This window comes from Delphinapterus leucas, chromosome 18 (genome assembly GCF_059928025.1).
Source record: "Delphinapterus leucas isolate spDelLeu-1000000601 "Yukka" chromosome 18, BTC_Dleu_Yukka2, whole genome shotgun sequence".
Classification (NCBI taxonomy): domain Eukaryota; kingdom Metazoa; phylum Chordata; class Mammalia; order Artiodactyla; family Monodontidae; genus Delphinapterus; species Delphinapterus leucas.
The window spans coordinates 58,534,791-58,550,684 of record NC_143146.1 but is presented as its reverse complement, the minus strand read 5'-3'; the positions used below and the strand labels follow the sequence as shown (position 1 = coordinate 58,550,684).

Genomic DNA, 15,894 nt, shown 5'->3' with positions numbered 1-15,894 from the left:
TTTTCTCTAAAACCTATTTTTCCTGATATTAATACAGCCAGTCCTGCTTCTTCCTGATTAGTTTAGTGTGGCACATCTTTTTTCCATCCTTTAACTTTTAACTGATTTGTGTAAATACAGTCACTTATCTTTTAAAGGGGCTTTCAGAATAAGGGGGTAAATATGCTATATTTACCTACATATCTGCCATTTCAGGTTCTCTTCTTCCCATGGTGTAGATCCAGATTTCAATCTGATATCATTTGCCTTCTACTTGAAATATTTCTAGCAGTGTGCATCTGTTGGCGAGGAATTATTTCAGCTTCTGTCTGAGAAAATCTTTATTATATTTTCATTTTTGAAAGGTATTTGATCTGAGTGTACAATTCTAGGTTGATAGTTTTTTCTTTCACTATTTTGAAGATGTGTTCACTCTCTTCTAGCTTGCATCATTTCCAATGATAAATCTGTTGTCATTCCTGTCTTTGTTCCTCTGTATGTAATATGTCTTTTTTCCTCTGGCTTCTTTTAAGATTTTCTCTTTATCACTCATTTTAAGTAATTTGGTTATGATGTGCTTTGGTATTTCTTGTGCTTGAGGTTTCTTGAGCTTCTTGAATCTGTGGGCTTACAGTTTTCACCAAATTTGGAAAAATCTTGGCCTCTATTTCTTCAAATATGACTCCTGTACCCACCCTCTAGTTTTTTGGGAACTCCAGGTACATATTTATTTGGTCATCTGAAGTTGTCCCAAAATTCACTGATGCTCAAATCATCTTTTTCCTTTATATTTCATTTTTTCCTCTCTCTCTTTCATTTGGGATCATTTCTATTGCCTTGTCTTAAATTCACCACTCCCTTCTTCTACAATGTCTACCATTAATTCCATTTGGTGTATACTTTTTTTATCTCCGACGTAATAGTTTTCGTGTATAGAAATTTGATGTGGGTCTTTTTGACATCTCCTCTACGTCTTTCCTTAACACGCTTGAACATATAGAATATAATTGTAATAACTGTTATTTCTGGGTCTGTTTCTATTAACTGATTTTTGTCTTCATTATGGGTCATACTTTTCTACTTCTCTGCATGCCTACTGATTTTTCATAGTATGTGAGGCACTGTGAATTTTACCTTGCTGTGTGCTAGATATTTCTGTATTCCTTTAAATATTCTTGAATTTTGTCCTGGGATGCAGTTAAGTTACTTAAGCACAATTTGATCCTTTGGGGGCTTACTTAAAATCTTAATTAATCTCGAGCTAATTTTGTCTCTCAATACTGAGATAATCTCTTCTGAGTACTTCACTTGATGCTCCATATATCATGAGATTTTTCCACTCTGCCTGGTAGGGACCAAATTTATGCCAGCCCCTGTGTGAACTCCAAGGATTGTTCTGCCCATTCATTTCTGAAAGTTCTTTTCCCAGCCTCTGGTAATTTCCTCACATGAATGCTCCAAGTAGCACTCAGCTGAACCCTTGAGGCAAACCCTCTGAAGATCTCGGGAGCTTTCTTTCTAGATGACTGTCCTCTCCAGGCAGCTCTCTTCTCTCTGCTATTCTGCCCCACACATTCTAGCGCCCTGGCTTCCTTGAGTTCTCAACCCTGCCCGCCTGGCTCAGGGTCACTGTCATGCTCTGTTTGAGTTCTCTTTCCCTGCACTGCAGCCTGGAAACTCTCCATGCAATAATCTGGGACAATCTTAGGGTTTACCACATTTGTTTCCCTCCTCTCGGGGACCACTGCTTTCTGCTTCCTGTTGCCCAATGTCTGAACAACATCGTTTCATAGTTTTTCATTGTGCTTTATGTGTTTAAGGCAGAAAGGTAAACTGGTCCCTGTTATTCCATCATGACCAAAAGCAGAATTTCCTGCTACTTCCTTAACAGAACTTTAGATACCTTTTAGAGTCAAACATAAAATTGATTAATGTGAGAGCTATGTGGCCATATTATTTAAGCAATAGTAGAATATAATAAGATATACAAATAGAAAATAAATGGTGAGAAAAGTAAACAATTTTGGGTACAAAAGCATGAGCCTGGGAAGAATTCTAGACAGCAAATCTGTAAGCATGAACAGGTTTACTTTTCCATGCTTTGCTCTTTCCCCCTTTACTGATAGCTCTGACCAGGCAGAAGTCTTCCGCTCCTTAATTAGAACCTATGTTAGTGTGACTTAATTCACTTTTCTACCTGGAAGGAAGCCCGAGAAACCATATGTCACATTACATTATGTCTAACAAGGTAATGGCAGAGACGAGGGTTTGTCCCTCAGCACTGCCGCTTTATTCCCAGGCCACTGTCTGCAGATCCTAATATTTATAATGGTCCTTGGAGTAATCATGTCAGTGTCTCCAGGTGATGTAGGGTGATCAGAAATGATCATAATCAATTTAACTACCTGATTTACATTTGCTTTATCAAGTATGATGCTCCATTACTCTTTTCTCAACTGGGATCTCTTTAATGGTTGAAGGCAGATATCATAAGGCTTCTCTGGCACAGAAAACTCCAGAGCTAAAGAAACTTTAGCCTCTATTTCACTGCATGTATCTAGAACATCACTGAAAGTTCCTAAGGGCTGTTCTCACTGGTGTATTTGTAGAAACGATTTCTGAACTACTCTCTATTTTCTTTCACATGTGTTTTTAATTCTTAACAGACTGGCTTTTGGTACTGATTCCTTTAAAAACCAAAGCAAAAGTCTTTTTAGTTGCAACAGTTAAATTGACTCATGGGTTTGAAGATGAAATTATCTTTGATATTTTCTATTTTAGTGACTTTAAAAGAAAACTCAGGGGGGCTTCCCTGGTGGCGCAGTGGTTGAGAGTCTGCCTGTGGATGCAGGGGAGGCGGGTTCGTGTCCCGGTCCGGGAAGATCCCACACGCCGCGGAGCGGCTGGGCCCGTGAGCCATGGCCGCTGAGCCTGCGCGTCCGGAGCCTGTGCTCCGCAACGGGAGAGGCCACAACAGTGAGAGGCCCACGTACCACAAAAAAAAAAAAAAAAAACGAAAAGAAAACTCAGGCCAACTCTATTCTATTTTGAATTTCATAATATCTGAAAATCACTTTGTAATATGATCTTCGTTCTGGAAGTTTTATAAAAATGTGACCCAACATCATAGTTTAAGGCTAGTATATATATGATAAGGGCTAGTTTGCTGCTGTGTCTCTACCTGGTAAATAAGTCATATTTCTCATGTGTCTTTACTATATAAGAATTGTGCCTATAAGAAAATGGACAGAGAAATACATTACTGTGAAAGGTGATGAAATGACTGATAATTATGTAAATGCCACCAGAAGGATATTTTTTTTTCTCTGTATGCCACACATGAACAGATCTAATAAATTTAGAGCCAGTTCTAGCTGGAATTTGTTTCATTGGGTTTCACAGATGTGCTAATTTGGTCATTTATCTGGACAATAAATGGCATGTCATTTTTCCCTCTAAAAACAAATGAAAGCTTAAACCTCCCTTTCCCCTTCAGTAGCCTGGAAGTCATTCTCAGATTGGAAAGGTGGCAAATTGCACGTGTCTAAGTTTGGAGACAAAAGCCTGAGGCAAGCAGGCTGCCAGCAGACAGCCACAGTAGTTAGACTCCAACAGATGAATCAAGAGTCTGAGGCAGGCCAAGGAGGGAATTCTCCCCAGATCAAACAGGCTGTGGATGGTGAATTGGGGATAGGTCCCTGAAAAACAAAACACTGAGGTATGTCCCTCTGGGTCACATGTTAAATAAATAACACAAGTGTTTGATGGCAGGAAATCACACAAGTCATAATCACAGCTTCTCCAGCCCCGCACCCCACCCATCGTCTGCTGTTGGATGAGGCCCTGGCTTAAGCTGGAGCTCACGGGGCCATTTCATTTTGACAGAGGGCTTCTCAGCACTGCGTGGTGTGCAAACACCAGAGATACTGGGATCTTGTCTGCAGGGTTCCATTTAATAATAGCACAGTCCCCCCAAAACATGTTTCATGATAAGGAGTGATTATCTCACAAGGAAAATCCTAGGAAGACACAAGCCAAATTGATTTTTGTTTTCAATTTTGAATCTACATTTGGTGCTTCATGGACTTTCTAGACTGGAGTCTCCAACCTAAATTTTTACCTTTCTTCCCTTTGTTTTTCTGATGTCCTTACAAGCAGGTGTCTGATTCCTTTTAAACCTCCACATCTCCCTTGAGGCGGCAGAAGGACAACTCGGTGCTCCCTAGCACTGTGTGCCACCATGAGGGGCTATTCTCAGACCCCTGAATGCAGTCAGCCGCCTCCAGGATGTTCTGTGTCTAAGTTTCCCTGTCCCTTTGTGGCCTTTTATATTTGCATGAATAGACTTTTGTATAAAGGTGAGCTTCTCCTCTGCACCATTTTCTTCCCTCACTCAAGGAGTGGCTTGAAAGCACTGCTCCTGTCCACTGGAGAGAGTCAACAAAGCAGCCTGGGCCTCCTGGCAAAGGGAAGTGAGAGTTTGGTCCTGAGATGAGTGAGGCTGCTGGAAGATTAAACCTAGTCTGTTTCTCAGGTTATTTATGGACGTGACCTGATGAAACAAACACTAACCCACCATCTCTTAATGAGCGGACTAGGCAGAAATTCTTACATGGTATAGTAAATGCTGGTAACTTAATGCACATGCTGTTAGGAAACAAGCCGGTTATGACATAAATGATATGATCAAACCTCAGGCCTTTTTCCAAACTAGTAATATTTTGAAAATCTAACTGGAACTTATCCCATTTGTACTCATTATTCCTTAGCACTTTGGTCCCATCTCTGGGCCCAGACTAAGCATTTCCCATCTTGACTTTCTCCTTGCTTTTCCTGGGAGAAAATCATTCTGTTCGTTTCATCTACTACTCTACTCCTTCATTTGCTAGATGCCCAGTATGTACTGGGCACTCTGCTAACCCGTGAAAGCACTGAGATGAATATGGTCTATGGACTCTGTCCAAGGGCACAAGGTAGGCAGAGAGACATGCACATCAACTCCATGAAAAGCTCTGGGAAACAGGTTGGAAGCAAGTGTAGCAATAATGATTAATATACTGCATGGGTCAGAAAAATGATGCTTGAACTGGGACTTGTTCTCAGGATTAGAAATTCACTAGAGAGGAAGGACATCCAAGGCAGAGCACGCATCTGAGTCATGGAAGCAGGAGGCAGGAGGACACATGGTGCGGTCGGTGAGCTGCTGATGGTTATGTGCAGCTGGGAGAGCATGAGTGTGTGTGACCATAAAGCCTCGAAGAAGGAGGGGAAGGAGGAAATGAGAGAGGCACTGACAAGGGACACTCAGGTCAAATTGCGAAAGGACTCATGTGCCATTCTAAGGAATTTGATCTGTGTTCTTTGGGCCTCGGAGAGTCACTTTAAATGACATGACCGGAACAGTAGTTTAGAAAAGGCAGAATGAAGAGGAACCAGCTGATGTGAGGGAGTCTGGGGAGGTGTCATTGAGAGGACTTGGATGCCGGATTGGTCCACACGATTTTACTGTTTTGATAAAGAAAAGTTGCAGAAACCCTCTTCCTCCCCATCAACAATGATAGGAAAGTGCTTTCACCTGAAGGAAGCAGGGCATTGCTCCTGTTTCCGAAATTACACTTGGAAACCATTGTGGAAGAACTGTGTTTAGCGCAGAAGCCGTAACTGGAGGAAGATATCCGATGGATTATGTAATGAGCAAAACCCTGGGCACCCAAGTGGAGGGTGACCTCATTTAGGGAGGCCCTCAAGACAGGACTCAATGGCACAATACTTGAGTTTCATTTTGGACAACACACACTGAAATTCTAGTCTTTCGTGGGTAATTTGACTCTCCCCCCTTACAAGACTGAACCGTGAGGCCAGCAGACCTGCCCACCTGCCCTACTGCTTGGCTCTCTCCCTGTGTTTACTCTTTGAGAGAGATTAGCTTGGGGAATGGTGAGTCTTCTCTGCTCCATGGAATTTGTTTTTTTTTTTTTTTTTTGCGGTACGCGGGCCTCTCACTGTTGTGGCCTCTCCCGTTGCGGAGCACAGGCTCCGGACGCGCAGGCTCAGCGGCCATGTCTCACGGGCCCAGCCGCTCCGCGGCATATGGGATCTTCCCGGACCGGGGCACGAACCCGTGTCCCCTGCATCCACAGGCGGACTCTCAACCACTGCGCCACCAGGGAAGCCCTGCTCCATGGAATTTTAAGAGCTTGAAGCATCTTCTTAATGTTTCCCCTGCAAAACCCACTTCTCATAACAGTATGTATCTAAGGCAATTCTTACCCTCAAACTAGAGACTAACTAGAGATTACTGTGTATTCCCAATATTTCTACTTCTGTGATACACAGAGGAAACTCTTTTATATTTTTTCTTTATTATGTTGGCTGCCTGGGCTGATTTACAATGTTGTGTTAATTTCTGCTGTACAGCAAAGTGATTCAGTTATATATATATATATATATATATATATATATATATTCTTTTCCATTATGGTTTATCACAGGATATTGACTATAGTTCCCTGTGCTATACAGTAGGACCTTGTTGTTTATCCATTCTATTATAATAGTTTGCATCTCCTAACCCCAAACTCCCAATCCATCCCTCGGCCACCCTCTAACCCCCTTGGCAACCACAAGTCTGTTCTCTATGTCTGAGAGTCTGTTTCTGTTTCATAGATACATTCATTTGTGTCATATTTTAGATTCCACATATAAGTGATATCATATGGTATTTGTCTTTCTCTGTCTGACTTACTTCACTTAGTATGATAATCTCTAAGTCCATCCATGTCGCTGCAAATGGCATTATTTCATTCTTTTTATGGCTGAGTAATATTCCGTTGTATATATGCCACATCTTCTTTATCCATTCATCTGTCGATGGACATTTAGGTTGTTTCCATGTCTTGACTAATGTGAATAGTGCTGCTATGAACATTGGGGTACATGTAGCTTTTTGAACTATAGTTTTTTCCGGATGTAAGTGCTTGGGCTTTTCTAACGTTGAATTGTTCCTTGATTTTCATAGTTCCTTTAAGAAAAGCATCACTGGTTCAAATCCTTTATTTCATTTTCCTTTCCCTGCTTCTCTTCTGCTTTCTCTCTGTACAATGACAGTGGTATTCACTCTGCATCTGACTCTAAGTATGAAGTTCTATTTTGTTATTCTAAAAGGAACTAATGTCGTTACATATTCTTTTTTCCTCAGATGTAATGGTGTTCAGGCCATCTTCTGTGACAGGAAAAAGAAAACTTTTCTATGCTGGCGACTCTCTGTGAATAGTGAATTCTTTTTTAAAACATTTTTATTGGAGTATAGTTGATTTAAAATGTTGTGTTACTTTCTGCTGTACAGCAAAGTGAATCACTTATACACATCCACTCTTTTTTAGATTATTTTCCCATATAGGTCATTACAGAGTATTGATAAAGTTCTCTGTGCTATACAATAGTGAATTCTTTAGCAACTTTTCTCCAGAAATCATTCTTGATTTTGTTCAGGTACACACTGAATATTCTTGAAGAACTTGGAGGTGGGCAGAAGGTCAACGATGACACTATTGTCAACTGGGTGAATGAAACATTGAAGGAAGCGGAGAAAAGTTCATCCATCTCTAGTTTCAAGGTAACATGCGTGTCTCCTGCTCGCGGCCACATGAGCATTATGCTTATCTTTATTGCTTCCACTCTGTTTTCAAGAGTGACCTTCAGTGTGAGGCCTTTGAGGCTCCCCCTCCCGTTTTGATTTTGCTTGAATGACCCATTATTGTTTTGACGTTCATAGGCCATTTCATTGACAGATTTCTTGTCGTTTTCTCCCATAATAATTAATTTTAAAAACCCGATCATTTTTTAGATGTTGTTCTTCCAAAGTAATGTAAAATATAATGTTTTTTAAATGTGCATAGCTCCATGGTTCAGATTGTTAACATAATGAGGGTGAAATGTAAAATGCTAAGAGATCTCCCATGGGATGTCTTTCTTTCTGAGAAAAAAGCAGTTGTTTACTTGTATCCAAATCCCATTTTTATTAATAACAGCATGACATTTTATTACATTTCTTCACTCATGTTTTATACATTAGCTGGATCCTTCCTCAAGGGCCCTGTGCCCTTGATCGACAGTATAATGTCTGCGTCATATCTTAACTACATTTTCCTGGCTTAAAGGTCAGGATGGCTGAGAGGGACCCCCTTCAGAGTTATATTAACAGGGCGGGTGAGGCAGTTCATCATGCTATCAGTCCTCTCCCTCAAAATCAAGAGAAAAAATGAAAATCTCTCCCCTCCCAGAAAGGGCAGAAGGTATATCTGTAGGCTGGGCTCTACCAGGAGTGCCCAGTCCCTGTGAGCTCAGCACAGGAAGCGGCCAGCTCTGTCCTCCCTCTGCTTACCATCCGTTTGGTCTGGAGGTCGAAGTGGAGGCTGGTGACAGATGTGAGCAAGTCCTTCCAGAAGATTTGGGAAGGCGGTGGCGAACTGTACAGTAGAGCGGTGCTCCCACGATGGAGCGCGGTCTCAGTACTAGGGGCTCCTTGTTGGTAACAGGGGGGCTCCTCATTTCCTTTTCACAGACATGATGAAGACAGCTTTACCATTTTCCTGATGTTTTTCTCTTTTTGGCTGCTTTGGGCGGCATGCGGGATCTTAGTTCCCTGACCTGGGATCCCACCCGCGGCCCCTGCAGTGGGAGCGTGGAGTCTTAACCACTGAAGCACCAGGGAAGTCCCACCATTTTCCTGAGTTTATAGTGAGGAAACTGGGGGCTCATTGAACTCCTGAGGTTACAGCTACAGGTGGTGTCCATCAGGGAGGGAAAGCACCTTTCACCTGCGAGGTGAGGTTATAGAGTGGAGGGTATCTATAGGTCACTTAACCATGGCTATGAAGTGAATAGCCCCGGGCATGCGTCTCTCTGTACAACAGCTGCCACCTTACCGGAATGCATCCCATTTCCTTACCCAGCAGCTTCCGGGGTGATCCTGTGGGGATTCACTCTTGGGAATGTTTGGCAGTTTTTTGATTCTTGTGATGCTCTGGGCTAACTTTCTCCTGTCTTCCCGCTGAGTCATTGCGGAATTGATTAGGTCAAAAGGACCACAAAAGGAAAATGTCAGATTAGCCCCACACTGCTTTTAAGTGAAACCCTTCAAAAACCGAGCACAGCGCACCCCTATTAACCATTGCAGAAACAGTCCTGGGCCCTCCTCACCTATGAACACTGCCAGCTGCTGGCCATCTCGCTGCCTGTCAGCCCACCAAGACTGTGGGGAGGAAGCGGGAAAGAAGGTGAAACTCAAATCTCTGCGTTTTGTTTCCGTTGTGCTTCTTTACCAAAAAGTTCTATGGAGACAGAAGCTCAGGCTAATGGTGGAAATTAGATTACGATTATATGTATATTGATCTTAATTTTGTGGTAGTTCTTACATAACCCAGAAGTAAATAAAAATGGACCCGTTCTACCTTTTAAAATAGTATGCTACCTCTACAGAGGGCCAGTGCTGGAGACCTAGCATCTTGCAGGGGTCCTGTGTCTTGTTTCTTTGTTAGAATTGGTTCTGATTTGGACCCGCAAGGTATGAGGTGTTTGAACTTGACTATGCTCGGATGGTGACACACAGTTGCCTCGGCATGTCTGTACTCACAGGTGCAGAGTTTTGTGCATTTACACCTTAAAAGCATTCACAGGGAGTTCCCTGGTGGTGCAGTGGTTCAGAATCCGCCTGCCAACACAGGGGACACAGGTTCGATCCCTGGTCTGGGAAGTTCCCACATGCCGCGGAGCAGCTAAGCCCGTGAGCCACAACTACTGAGCCTGCGCTCTAGAGCCCATGAGCCACAACTACTGAGCCCGTGAGCCACAACTACTGAGCCTGCGTGCCTGGAGCCTGTGCTCCGCAACAAGAGAAGCCACCACAATGAGAAGCCAGCGCACCACAACGAAGAGTAGCCCCCGCTCGCTGCAACTAGAGAAAGCCCGCGCACAGCAATGAAGACCCAACGCCACCAAAAAAATAAATAAATAATGTTTCTTTTTTTAAAAAATCAGGTAGAACCCTTAAAAAAAAAAAAGCATTCACAGCTTTGCGTGTGTCCATCAAACTGTTTACAGACGCCAAAGAAAGAGCCCAAGATTTTAAGTCAGAATACCTGGGTTCAGATCCCAGCCCCACCACTTATTAGCAAGCCACTTAACCTCAGAAACTCCCTTTGCTTGCTATAAATTAAGATTAGATGCCTCCATCCAAGGCTTGTGGCAATAAGTGAGATAACCTATAAAAAGTGCTGAGCAAACTGTGAGACACCAATGGATATTAGTTGCAGTCATTGCATTTGATCACATAATTGCTGTCACTGTCTACCTGGACCTATGGACCCTTTTCTTTCCCTAAGGTCCCCAGGAAAGGAGCATTCACTGAATCCCATCCAACTGAGCCCGCATCACTCTCCCTGCCTGTCACCTCTGGGATGTCCCCTGAAAATGAATCGGGGTTCCTCTTAATGTCTTTAGTCTCTCTTTTCTGATGGTTTCTTTTTCAAATCATCCCTTCCTCTACTAATAACCAGTACTTGAATGAAACATACTATATATCAACCTCTCTGCTTTTCTCTAGTTGCTCTAACTTCCTTCCATTCACTATTTGGGAATGACTCCCTGCCTGTTGGCAGACAATGGATTTCCTCCACTTAGTGAACCACCAGGATGCTACTAGTGATGCCCCTACAGAAATGACCACTGGTTTGAAACACCATGTGCGACACTGTGGCATTTCCCACACCAGGATGTATATATTCGTATTTAAGAGGAAAGCACCACTCACTTTCCTTGAGCCAAATAGAAGTAACTTGGGAGCATATTGTTAAAACCCATGCTTTCTCTCTATGCAGGACCCAAAGATTAGTACAAGTCTGCCCGTCCTGGATCTCATTGATGCCATTCAACCAGGTTCCATTAACTATGACCTCCTGAAGACAGAAAACCTGAACGATGAAGAGAAACTCAACAATGCAAAGTACGTAAATAAACCTGGGGTCGGGGAGGATAGGATGAGCCGGCATCTGGGGAGCTGTGAACTCCAGTGCCTGTGCCTTCGTGCAAACACTTCTAGGTTCACTGTTGATGCTTTTTCTTCTCATGACGTACTGTGTCCCATCATCATTATTTTCAATACTGGGCAATAGCAGTTTAAGGCTCCAGGTGTTAGAGAGAACGAGACAAAAACGATCGATAACAATTGAAACAATTGAAATTGAAAACAGTTGACTTCTGATTGATAAGCAAGCCTGTAATTTCATAAAACCAATTTCCTAGTCATAATCTATGGGAGGCTTCCTGAATAGAGTTTGTACACGGTGCGTGCAAATATAAGCATTCTATTTGTGAATATCTGTGGATGTGCCTGGGCAGGGGTGGGGTTCAAGACCAGAGTCTTCACCAGCTTAAGAGCAACTGCCGTTTGCTTTACTTGTAGAATGAGGGTCAGCAGAGTCCAAATGTGGTCTGTTGTCAGCTTTTATACATCAGGTTTTATTTACATAGTTTCTATAGCTCTTTCCCGGATACAATAGCAGAGTTGAAATCGTTGTGACAAAGCGCACGGAGTCTGAAATATTTGCTACCTGGTCTTTATGGAAAGCTTGCCTTCCTAGAGAGGTGCCTTTCTACCCTAGAGAGGCACCTTTCTACCCTAGAGAGGCGCCTTTCTACCCTAGAGAGGTGCCTTTCTACCCTAGAGAGGTGCCTTTCTCAGAGCAGGCTGTATTATTTCCTAGGTCTATCATAACAAAATACCACAAACGAGGTGACTTCAAACAACAGAAATTTCTTCTCTCACTGTTGTGGAGGCTAGAAGTCCAAGATCAAGGTGTCGGCAGGGTTGGTTCCTCCTGAGGGCTTGGATGGAGAATCTGTCCCACACCTCCCTCATCCTTGGGCTTATAGATGCACCACTCCAATCTCCAACCCTGTCTTCACGTGGCCTTCCCTGTGTCTCTGTGACTTCACGTAGCTGTCTTCTCTGTGTGTGTGTATGTCTGTGTCTCTTCTCCCTCTCTTTTATAAGGACATCAGTCATACTGGATTAGGGCTCCAACCTACCCCAGCATGACCTCATCTGAACTAGCTATACCTTAAATAACACTTTTTCCAAATAACATCACCATCTGAGGTACCAGGGGTTAGGTCTTCTGCATACGTTTGAGGGGGGGCAGTATTCAACCCGTAACACAAGTCCAGGGTTGACGAATGACTAGTGCCCAGCAGCCCTGCTATGTATCTAATCCCAGCAGCGCCCTTCTCTCTGTGCCCAGTTTGGGAAAGTGGGGACGTGCGTTCCTGATATGCTGATGTCTAGCACAATCTAATGGAGAGAAGAGAAATAATTCAATAGCAGTTACAGTAGAGTGTGAGGGATGGTACGGAAGGAGGACCCCAGGGTGCCGTGGAGGGGACAGGAAGCTCTACCAAATAACATCTAAGCTGGGACGCATTGAAAGGACAAGTAAGAAGGAGCTGGACAGGTGAAAGAGCTAGGAAGACTATTCCAGCAGAGGGAAGAACACGGATGAAGACGCAGAAGTTAAAAAAAAAAAAAAAAGACCTTGAACCTATAGATGTTCAAGAGGGATGTGATTAAGTTTAAGGAACTCACCCAAGGTTTTACAGTTATCAAGTGGTTCAACTGAAATTCAAAGTCTGACTTGAGAGCCCAGGCTCCTAAGCACTGTCCTGTAAGGGCAAGATACAAAATTACTTAGAAAAATGGGTAGAAAGAATTATACAGAATCCTAAAGGCGGCCATGGTGGCAGGATTGTGCATGGTTTGTTTGGTGTCTGAAGCTCTATTTTCTAACTTTTTAATAATTTTTCCTCTATTTTATAATGGAAAAATTAATTTTATTTCATTAATAATTAATATAGAGGAAGTGATTGAGAGATGGACAAGGAGAAAAAATGGGGATGCTCTGGCCCTATGCTCTTAAATTAATTTGATCAATAAAGTAAGAGTAAAGTCATTTCAGGAGAGCAAAGGGAGTAATGGGGCTTTGGGTGGAATGGAGAATCTCTGGAGTAGCCACTGCAAGAAGTTACTAGATAATGAATGAGGAGAAGAAAAGAACTGCCAGGTAATAGTGTGGGCCCGTTTGAAAATAGACTACAGCTAATAAAAATTACCTTCATATAACTATAAACAGAGCAAAAGTCTTCTGCTACAGCTATGGTAATCTTATGTGAAAAATGTGTAATATAAAACTCTGGTTAGGGGCTTCCCTGGTGGTGCAGTGGTTGAGAGTCCGCCTGCCGATGCAGGGGACACGGGTTCGAACCCTGGTCCGGGAAGATCCCGCATGCCGCGGAGCGGCTGGGCCCGTGAGCCATGGCCGCTGAGCCTGCGCGTCCGGAGCCTGTGCTCTGCAACGGGAGAGGCCACATAGTGAGAGGCCCGCGTACCGCAAAAAAACAAAAACAAAAACAAAAAAACCTCTGGTTATTCTACTATTATAGTATCATAAATAAATACACATACATGTAGGCGAGGATTAGAATGGAACAAGGAAGAAAGGACTTGACGGGTAAGGTTGAGGTATTACAGGTGCATTTCCCCTTTTTTCTGCCTTGTAAAAATGTTTCTGTAGTTAAAATGGTGTCTGCAGACCTTCCCTAGCACACACTCTTGTTCAGTTCTATGACATTTTCTGCACTGTACAGCCCAAGTGAATAAGCATGCTGTAGGCACCAGAAGTGGTGCTAGTTAGGAAGCTCTCGAAGGACAAATCATAAATTTGGTCATTATCACGAGGCTGGACAGCAAGTTTGGCGGAGCCAGGAGCTTTGTCAGGCCAGCATTTGCCCTCGGATCTCGGGAGGAACCCAGTGATTGGCTCCAGCCATACCAGGAATGAGCTCTGTCTAGCAGGTAGTCTATAGTGCAGAGTGGAGAGTATAGATTATATAGAATGACTATAACTATGATCCTCAGGGGTCCGCTTCATACTTGCTTAGGCTCCCCTCATTCCCCCTCTTTTCTCTTTTAGGTATGCCATCTCTATGTCCCGCAAAATTGGAGCACGAGTATATGCCCTTCCAGAAGACTTGGTGGAAGTGAACCCCAAGATGGTCATGACGGTGTTTGCTTGCCTCATGGGGAAAGGGATGAAGAGGGTGTAAGGCCCAGCGGGCAGGACTGGAGGCGCACATGCGTTTCTGACTGCTCAGCACTGGGTGCTCCCAGGAAACACAGGGACAAGTCAAACCATTCCGAAGTTTTCAACTTGGTTATACAAGGTTCCAAAAAACATGTGTATCTGTTCAGCCAAGTAGCCTTCGCGTATTTAACAAAAAGTGCTTTATTCTTTGCAAAAGACCCAGTCTCTTACAAATTTTTTTTTTTATGATTGAATTGATTGCTTTGAAAATCTAGAGACAAAAAGAACTTATTTTCCAGGCACCCTTTCTGCTTTTGCCATTATAGTCAAGCATAGAAGCTGTATGTAGTGTTGTTAATTTTAACATAATCTTTCGAACCAGCTTAAATCGGCTGCTTTCTTGTTTAGGGTGAGAACCAGGTGGGGAGAATCATCAGACCAGCCCTAAAACCGGCTTCTGGAGGCCAGCGTTTGATCTGTTACGAGCCTCCTTCGTGTAGCCCTTCTGCACTCTGTCTCCCTGTGACTTTGCAATCCACTCTCTCAGAACTCTGCCTTCTCTGTGGCCGACCTCTGCCGGCCATCCTCCTCTTGGGGCCGTTTGGATCATCTGACGAATCAGTCAGGCTGCTGGGATCTCCAGGGGTCTCTGGTAACCTGAAGACCCAAGACTCGTCATCAGAGCCTTTTCTCGGAACTAGGGTCCCAAAGGTCATCAGATTTTAGTTTTTCAGCCAATAGGAAGTCCTCTGTTTTTAACCCTACGATTTGGGCTCTGACCAGATCTAACATCTTGAATACTGTGCCTTCAAATAGATTCTTACTTAACTCTTGGTGGAAGGTTCTATCCAAGGAGGGTGTCATTGAGCAGCAAGACACTAGGGGGCAGTGCAGAGCCATAAAAAAAAGCATCTGTTCTTGGGTGCTGCCTCTCCGTGTATTTAGCTCTGTGTGTTAGATCTAGTATGGCTGGATATCTGGTGACTGGGAACCATCTTGCTCTGATTTCATTTGCTCTTAGATCATAGTGCACGTGATTGCTGCCAGGCCATAGGACTGATGTTTACTTTTTTGGTACCCTCAAGTTCGCAGGGGCCATATGTGCCAATGACCGGTGACCCGCACCTCACCCCCGTACGCCAGCACACACACACACTCACATACACACATACCTAGCCAGGTGTCAAGCTGGGTAAGAACTGGCTGCATTGCTTTGCAAAGAGCTAATGACTGGATAGTTCAAGAATCCAAAATAAAACCAGAGGAACAGGGTGAATTTGAGCAGCTCTAATAGACTATGCAATTTCCTTGAAAACTTACCAAAGGCTAAATAGCAACAGAGCACTGGGCACCAACACTAGACCCCCTCTATGGTGGTGAGGTATCTTCTTTAGGGGTGGTATGTAGTGGAACTTAGCCATTTTTCAAAGCAATTGAAATGCATCGCCCCAGATCTGCTCCTTGGCGGTGGGCTCAGGAAGCCGACATGTGGCTTCTCCTGGCCCATAACCTGTGTTTCTGCTGCATCCGAATGCAAAGTGGTTGGCTTTGTCTTAATCTGCACTTCACCATGTAGCCTCAGACAGTTCTCCCCCATCTGCCTCCAGGAAGCATGTTACTGCCTTAAAGGACAATGAAAATGAAGTAATGCTCAAGTTCTCTCCAAATAAAATGTTCCCTGTATTGGATGTCTTCTGAAGGTTTCGTAAGAGTGTACTCTAACTTATTCATTCATTCAGCCAACACGCACTGAGGGCTGAAATGTGTCAGGCACTGCGCA

General features: G+C 43.5%; 1 protein-coding gene across 3 annotated transcripts in view; it reads left to right on the top strand.

Moving 5' to 3' along the window:
* LCP1 (lymphocyte cytosolic protein 1) overlaps positions 1–15,797 on the top strand; it is a 54,996-nt gene extending 39,199 nt beyond the window's left edge. For 2 of the 3 annotated variants that reach the window (XM_022574859.2, XM_022574860.2), the window contains exons 14-16: positions 7,471–7,594; positions 10,857–10,981; positions 14,004–15,797. In XM_022574859.2, coding sequence (XP_022430567.1) covers positions 7,471–7,594; positions 10,857–10,981; positions 14,004–14,136 — 382 coding nt within the window. In that variant the 3' untranslated portion in view covers positions 14,137–15,797. Of the gene's footprint in view, positions 1–2,760; positions 3,369–7,470; positions 7,595–10,856; positions 10,982–14,003 lie in introns of those variants that run through there. The other variant, XM_089899541.1, reaches the window with a different exon arrangement.
* The last annotated feature ends 97 nt before the right edge of the window (positions 15,798–15,894 follow it).